This window comes from Aptenodytes patagonicus, chromosome 7 (assembly GCF_965638725.1).
Source record: "Aptenodytes patagonicus chromosome 7, bAptPat1.pri.cur, whole genome shotgun sequence".
NCBI classification, from domain to species: Eukaryota; Metazoa; Chordata; class Aves; order Sphenisciformes; family Spheniscidae; genus Aptenodytes; species Aptenodytes patagonicus.
In genome coordinates, this window is record NC_134955.1 from 13992601 (window position 1) to 14000315 (window position 7715).

The 7715-nt window shown below is 48.2% G+C and overlaps 1 protein-coding gene across 3 annotated transcripts in view; it reads left to right on the forward strand.

Moving 5' to 3' along the window:
- Positions 1-5162, forward strand: part of LMO1 (LIM domain only 1) — a 62417-nt gene extending 57255 nt beyond the window's left edge. For all 3 annotated transcript variants that reach the window (XM_076344043.1, XM_076344044.1, XM_076344042.1), the window contains exon 4: positions 4721-5162. In XM_076344043.1, the coding sequence (XP_076200158.1) occupies positions 4721-4826 (106 nt within the window). In that variant the 3' untranslated portion in view covers positions 4827-5162. The remainder of the gene's footprint in view (positions 1-4720) is intronic.
- The last annotated feature ends 2553 nt before the right edge of the window (positions 5163-7715 follow it).

Consider the following 7715-nt stretch of genomic DNA (forward strand, 5'->3'; position numbering starts at 1 on the left):
TTATACCTTTGCCCGTAAAACAGGGGAAGTGTTTGATCCATGCTACCTGTCTGGGGCTCACAGCCTGCTGGCGTGACGGGCTGGTTTATTAGGCTGACCTGGGTGATGCATGGAAGTACCTGTAGCCCCTTTACTGCAAATCCCCTTGTAGCTAGTGGGAGTTGGGGGGGATGAGGGGGGGCACACAGACTGCAGATCTGGCCACGGTTGTATGCAGCACAGCTGCTGCTGAATAAAACAAACCGCTTCAGCGTTCTTTCAGGATCTACCCTCTTTGCAGAACACAGACGATGAAGACTGGACCTCCTCTGGCAAACTGACGTTATTTTGCTTCAGTCAGGTTTCTGACAGGCTCAAAACTGGGGATGGCAAAGAAGAAGAAGAAAGAGAAGGGGCGGAAAGGAGAAGAATACTCTCGATGAGCCCTTTCCAACACTAGGAACAAATCCCTTTAGTTTTTGTGTAATTAATGGGGGATCTTGGTGGTGAAAATTTGAGTGGGGCTTGTGTATTTCTGCTGGGTTTTACCCAGTGAAAAATGCACGTCAAGGAGTATAATAAAGGGTCATGCACAAAGTTTTCCCTCAGGCTACCTGTAGCTAGCCGAATTTGGGAGGGCTATGAAAAATCTTCCCAGCGCCCTGTTTGTTGGTGATTGTAGGCAGAATGGCAGCCCACAGAGCCAGACGTGATACAGTGTCGCCTTCTGATGCATCCATCCATCCTTGTCCAAGACAGGCCTGAAAGTGCTTATTGTTCTCACTGCTTTAGTGGGGCTATAGTGACTGCCCAGGGCCCGAGGGCTGTGCTGGGGTGCATGTTCTGGACTTGTGGTTGTGTTTCCCACAGATGAAACTTGGAGACAACGCTTCAGCTCATGTGAAGGTGTGAGAGAGAGAGTGATGGGAGAGAGATGGCAAAACTTGTGGGAAGATGTAGAACCTAATTCTGTAAAGGTCAAGTTAAAAGCCTGACTTAAAAATTCATCACTTTCTCACCCTAAAACAAAAATCACAGTGGGATCTCTAATGAAGCAGCCATACTCGGTGCGCATGTGGATGCGAGACCGTGCAAACTGGGGCCTGATTCTCCTTCCATGCCCTCTGACAGTGGTTTAGTTCATGGGGATGAATGGGGTTGCGGCCCCCCCGGGCGAGCAGTTTGTAGCACAGGTGGCTTTACTCGATCACGTTATTGAAGGCAGAGGCGGTGTTTGTTCGAGGTAGGAAACTCTCCTATTAATATTGGTGGCGTCCACAGGCGTGGTGGCAGTGCCGAGGCGGCAGTGACATCTAGTGGCTCCCAGCCTTGGGCTCCTTTCCTGAAGCCACCTAAATCTTTCAGTTGCCCAGTCTTGTTTTGCCACTCTTGAACATGCTTCTGCAACAGCCATGATTCCCGATCAGCAGCATGTGACTGTTTTGCAGAGCTGATATGTTCCTTCCTCCAGATGGTCTCTCTTCACACAGCTGAAATTGCTGGTTGTTCGTGGGGTTTGTCTCCAGACTCGGAAGTGTTGCGGCATGCTGCCAGGCTCAGCCCTCAGGCTCAGCTTTCTTCAGCCTGCCGATGAAGGCCGGGCAGGAGAGGGGTGCTCCCAAACTCCACGCCGATACTAGGGCTGGAGCATCTCAAATGTCCCTTCTGGCAGAGGCAAGTCACGGCTCTGGGCTGCACAGGTAGGAGTGCTGGGTTGGCCTTGGAGTCTCTAGGATGAGTATTTGTCATCAAACCCCTACTTTACCCTGGCTTCTCTCATGGAAAAGCCTAGTACTGCCTAGTTTTCATTTTCAGGAATTTCTTTTAAATTTCACCCTTTATTACAAAGGCTCCAAAGTACCTCTTTCCCTCTCTTCCCTCTGCGATTGCTAACACTGCTACTGCACTCAGTGCAAAGTGCGGTCCTACTCTGCCCTTAAAAGAACCTCCATGCGCTGTCACTGCCTGGTAGGAAAGCACAGGTCATCGCCCCCGTTCTGGCAGAGTCGCGCTTTGATGCACGAGGGATTTGCCCAGTTTGGGAGGAGCTGAATTTTTCTGAAAGATGGGCTGAGTAGACAGCATAGAGCTATGTGTAGATTGTTAATTTTGGCTGAGATCAGAAGGCTACAAACTTTTATGACTTACCCTCTAGAGATTTTGGCCTGAAAGGGCAGAATGGCAGTGCTCCTGTAACAGATGACACTGGAAGCTGAACCGAGAACAGTGAGTTTAAGTAACCCTAAAGTCAAAATTGCAGAGGTGGATGCCAAAACTAGTTCTGAATTGGAAACCTCACCTGAAACCCCACCTCGTTCTTCAGCTATGAAAAGATTTGATTATAAAGACCTTTCTCTAGTTCTCTTCCAGCTTACTTGCCCTTCTATAGCTAGACTCTGTGTAGAGTGTTAAATCCATCAGAGCAAAATCTCTGATAGTTTTACCGAGTGTGCAGTATTTTCATTAGCTCCAAAACATCAGGTTTGCAGCAAGTCCTACAACACTACTCAGCCTACCGTGCTTTAAACTGTTAGAAGGCCGACCTTGCTTGTCACAATACTGAATAAAAGCTGGTCACCGCTGTAACTGGCTAATAGGTCAGTATTACAAGGGTTGCAGGAAATCCAGCTGCTTGTGTTGCCGTTATCTAAAATGTGGTTTTGCTCGGAAGAAAATCACTCTGTAGAAATGGCAGGGTAGGTTCAGTGCTGCTGCAGGCTGGAACTCGATCAGCCAGACAGTCTCTGCGACAGACCTGCTCTGAGCGTGGGGGCTGGCAGTGTGGTCCCACGTCTCACTCTGAAGAGAGCTGTGGGTTGGGACACATGAAACTGCGTCTCAAGTAGCCTTGTTAAATCCTCTGTCTCTAGTTGCAATGCATCAGCTGAAGAGATCCCAGTTTACTGCTGGGTTTGCAGGACTGGCAGGTAGAAAGAAATCGTCGCCTTTCCAGTGAATCAAGCCCTTCTAAAACTTCACAGGGTCTCAGGGTACCCCTGCTGTGCATTTTAGTTCCCATGTGTTCATACACACACACCCCCCCAAGCTCCCTAGTTCTCCAACTCCTCCTTTGACTCCTCTAGACCCAAACCAGGTTTGGCAAGAGACAGCTGTTCGTGATGCTGGTGGCAAAAGTAATTTTTGCATTTCTCTTTCTGGAGATTTATATTGTACTTAAGGTAGGGATAAGTAGCAGAAAGCAAGCAGCTATGTCTGTTATCTATCATGAGTAAACCTACTGGTGGGGAAGGTGGTTTTCAGGAGAGTGTGTGCAGTACAGCTTTTAGCGTAAAAGCTGTTAATTTAAATTGAGATTAATTTTTAGCTTTTTAATATACAAAAAAGATTGAATTTCAGAACTACTAATGCACATGCTGCAGAGGGAAGAAGTTGGAAAGTCTCCAGTGAAATCATATAAAGTGAGAACCAATGCCCAGTTCTCTCTGTACCAACTTGGCAAATTAATCAGTTTATTCGCAGATGTCCAGTTGGAGAAAACTTGTGCCCATGTCAGACCTATAAGGGAGCTTTAAAATGACCACTCCTGTTCTTGTAGCACAAAATATTCTGTTTTATGGAGATGCTCTGCCTAAAGCTGCCCGGGTTACAAATCTAGAAAGCATTTTAGACAAAGGGTAGGCAACGTCCCTGCCAAAGCTTTGCCTGGCAGCAGAGGAAATGGGCATTTGAGGTCTGCTAAGTCTCCTGAGGATGGGATCATTGCCACTAATCTTCCTTCAAAGCCCAGTAAATATTCGGCCTTGCCAGAGGATGGTACCTATGGTTCAGAGCTGCCTTTCGGCGCAAGGGCTGGGGTGAGTCTTTGCTTTAGGGACCTGGGGCTGATTTAGGACTCAGCACTTGGGGCAGGGAGGCGCTGCCGTGCACTCTGGTCTGTCATGGCCCCGTTGGTGTGATGGACAAAACCCAGCCCCTGAACTGGGTGCAAAGAGCATTATTTGTTATCTTAAGAATTAAAGATTAGCTTCTGATTCTTGAACAAGCAGGCAGGGCGGAAAAAGCTATTGGCTGTCAATTCACACCTCTCAGATCTTATATGTGGAACTTTTTTGACCTTAATGGTCAAATAAAATTGTTAAATATCACAAGCTTCTCTGTCAACTTCAATACAAACAGAACAATTTACATGGTATATAGAGAGCAGTGCCCTTCGCTCAATGAAGATAAAGGTTAGGAGTCCAGCCACCAGGAAATTTCTATTTATTGTTCCACACTGTACACAAGGGGGTGAGGAAAGACTTAATAGCCAGTCCTTGCCTGGAAATTAGTGTAAATACTGCCTCACCCGAGGGAACCGTGGAAATGTGGATACCAGCAAAAACTTCAAACAGTCTCTGTGTAATATCGCCCGTTTGATTTCCCGGCTGCAGGGCTGACACCGCTCATCTGCAGAGACAAATCCCTTAACTGCTCCCGGCCCCCTCCAGCCACTGAGGCGGGACCCGGCAGGTGGGACCTGCTCCCTGAGCTGCTTCATACAATTATGGCCTGGGAGCTGAGCATCACCGTGCCAGGAAAAGGGATGGCAAAACCCCAGGGCGCGTGTGGGGAAGGGGAGCGGGGGGAGAAGCACGTGGGCTTCCAGGGGTCCCACACCACCGGCAGAGCTGGAAATCAAATTCTGGTCCCCAGAGTTGCCTTCAGACCCAAAACTGCCTCAAATTCCCCCTGTTCTAACCTCTGTTCATATTTACACCCGTTAATTCCTTTTATCTTCCAGATTCTGCGTGGGAGACAAATTTTTCCTGAAGAACAACATGATCTTGTGTCAGATGGACTATGAGGAAGGGCAGCTGAATGGGAGCTTCGAGTCCCAGGTTCAATAGCAAACTCTGCTTCGCTGAAGCACTGTGGGATGGGTGCTCGGCCGCACGAGCAGCGAGGGTGCCTGTCAGCTTGCCTGCAATATTTTTTTAATTCTTGGTCCAGAGAGGACTATATACATTGTAGTACTTTTCCCCCCCAACACAAAGCAGTTACAATTTTAGATGTACAGTTGTGCCTGCTTAGCTGAGCACTGCATTGCCTGTATGTTTGTGAGTTTTTGGGGTCTGGGGGAGGGCTCTGTACAGTCTGTTTTCTGTATATAAACTGGAACATTTATTTTATGAAAAATGTAATGCAATTTTATTACCGGTGTGAATTAAAAATTATGAATGTTTCCTGGTCATCTTAGCTGTGGTTTGTTCCCCATGCGGTGAAAGCCAGTATTTCCTGTGCTTGACGTTGAGCAGGCTATTAGAAATATATACACAGATCGCTGGAAACTGCATGAATAAAAGCAGAGGCAGGAGTTCACACACACGAACTGGGGGAAGAAATGCTGCTGCAGAGTTAGACCTCTCCGCTTGAACCGTGCGGAGACTTGTGTCCAAAAACCTGCTGCACTGTAAAACAGGAGGGAATGAGCTGTGGGCGGGTGATGGCTGGGAACTGTCGGTGTCGCTGGCTGGGTCCCACCAAGGCTGCTGTGCAGTGCTGAGTTGCTGGCTGAGAGTCGCCTTGCTTTTCATCTCTATGAATTTAGACAGCATTTCCATGGCCAGGAGTGCTTGTGGCCAGCTGATACGGTGTCTCCAGTCTGGGCTGCGCAGAACAGGCTCCCTCCAGCCCTGCCAACAGGTGCCCAGGCATTGATCAGAATATTAATTTCAAGGCTTTGATAGGCAGTGGGGTTTTCCTGTGGGGCATTGCTTGTCCAGGTCTGAGCTGCTGCGAGAGCTGTTGCCGGGGTTCGAACGCAGCTGGGCGCTGACGCAGCATCCTTTTCGCAGCCCTTTTTGCTTACTCTCTGCCAGGTGCTTTGACCTCCCACGTAACAAAAGCGATCAGATTTGAAGCATCTCTCGTAGAAAAGTTCTGAACTGTGTTCCTGCTGCAATGCTTTGTGCAATGATTTCCAAGGTTATGCAATTCATGTGCAACCCACTGGACTGTACCAAACACATTTCTTTGTACGGTGAGTGTCACATTAATACAGTGCACCAGTAGCTGCAAAGGATGGCTGCAATTCTATTTATTTTGTCTTCTTGCTTTTTCTTAGATTTACCCCACTTTCCTCTAATAAATAGACACCGAGTACTTTTTTCCTGACGTGACTTAATTGGTTATTGGTCCTGGATCGTGTGCGTGTTCTCTGAATTGCAAATGCCACATGCAGTGCAGCTTGGTGCTGCTCTGCCTGTTGCATGAAATGCTTTTATGTACATCTATGTTGAATAATGGCTAAACAGAAGCAAAACACCACCAGACTTCATGCTTCACATGTTACCTGTCATCTGAAGCTACCTCAGACATGGATTGATTGATTTTTCTTCATAAACAGACATTTTGGATTGGGAGACCCATTATAAAATGTGTGGCCCCATCCCCTTTTATTCCCATGAAAATGGACTAGCAATTAAAAAGCCACCTATAGCCACCTATGGATAGGTGGCGTTTTAATTGCTATTCCATTTTAGTACCTTTTGGGGTTGGGCGGGGGGGTGTCTTTTGAGAAACTGTAGAGTTGATGCTTTTTTTGCAGAGGCTATTGCAGGCGGCCATACTGGGGCTACTGAAGGAGCAGCTTGTTGCCCAAACGTTTTGTTTCCTTGCTTTGAAACGGGCTGCTAGACAGTCGCTGCCTCTGCCTGTGCTCCAGGGTGACGGGTATCTGCCTGCCCGTGGGGTTTGCTGTAATTCAACACACAGTGGCAGCATGCGGGTCTTGTCCCATGGTGAGGATGGGAGCAGTAAAACCAAACCAAACCAAACCAAAACCCCTCACCAAACAAGCTGGGGGGGTTATTCAGATTTAGTTCAGATTCTTAAGGATTGAGTTTTGGTACCAGATTAAAAATCAAAAAAGTCCTTCAGCGAATGGTACTTAAACCTTCTAGAAAGCATTTTTTCTTGGCTTAGGTGGTCTCCTTGCTTCAGAAGAAAGGGAGGAAGAAAGTGTTACTCTTCAGAGCTGCTTGACTAATGGCTCCGCAGCTGCCACATCTCTCATACATTGCTGGGAAAGCTGCAGAAATGTCACCCCAGAGGCAGGAGCATGCTGGAAGAGAGGGTCACTTGTGTGGGAAATCCCACTCTACCGTTGGATGAATAAAAATGGCACTTGGTTGGTGTGAGCCATGTCTTGCTGTGTACGTGAGTCCCCACGCTGGCTCTGCAGGGGAGGCATATCAGCTGGGCCCCTTTGGATGTGCCTGGGCTGGGGGTGGTTTGGTGGGGTCGTTTTGATATGTGGCAATGCAACAGGCTGAGTCAGCAAACACAAGCAGAATGATGGAGCAGGAGATAGCCCAGGAACTTGGAGAAAAAAAACGGGTCATGGACTGGTAAATAGGACAAAATAATCAGTAAGGTGAAACAGCTACAGTAAGGTCTAGTCTCGGTAGCTGCCATCCAGCTGGTACTGGCAGCATGATGATGTGGTGTAGAGGAAGCCTGGAGCCAAGGATGAAGCACGGTTAGCAACATTAGCTGAGAACATGTAGCACACACGAGAGCAGGGAACACACAGGGGGCCCGGCGGTCACAGGGGATGTTACCAGAACAACATGGGTCTCTCCTCCCGGGGGTGGGGGCAGACATCAGGGTGGTGTATTATGAGAGATTGAACCCCAATAAAGAGCACCTCTGCCTTCAGGGCAAGGCAGGAACCGAGCCCTGCACGCCCCTCTGGAACATGGAGGGAGGCTGAGCCGGTACGGGCTGGCACTGCA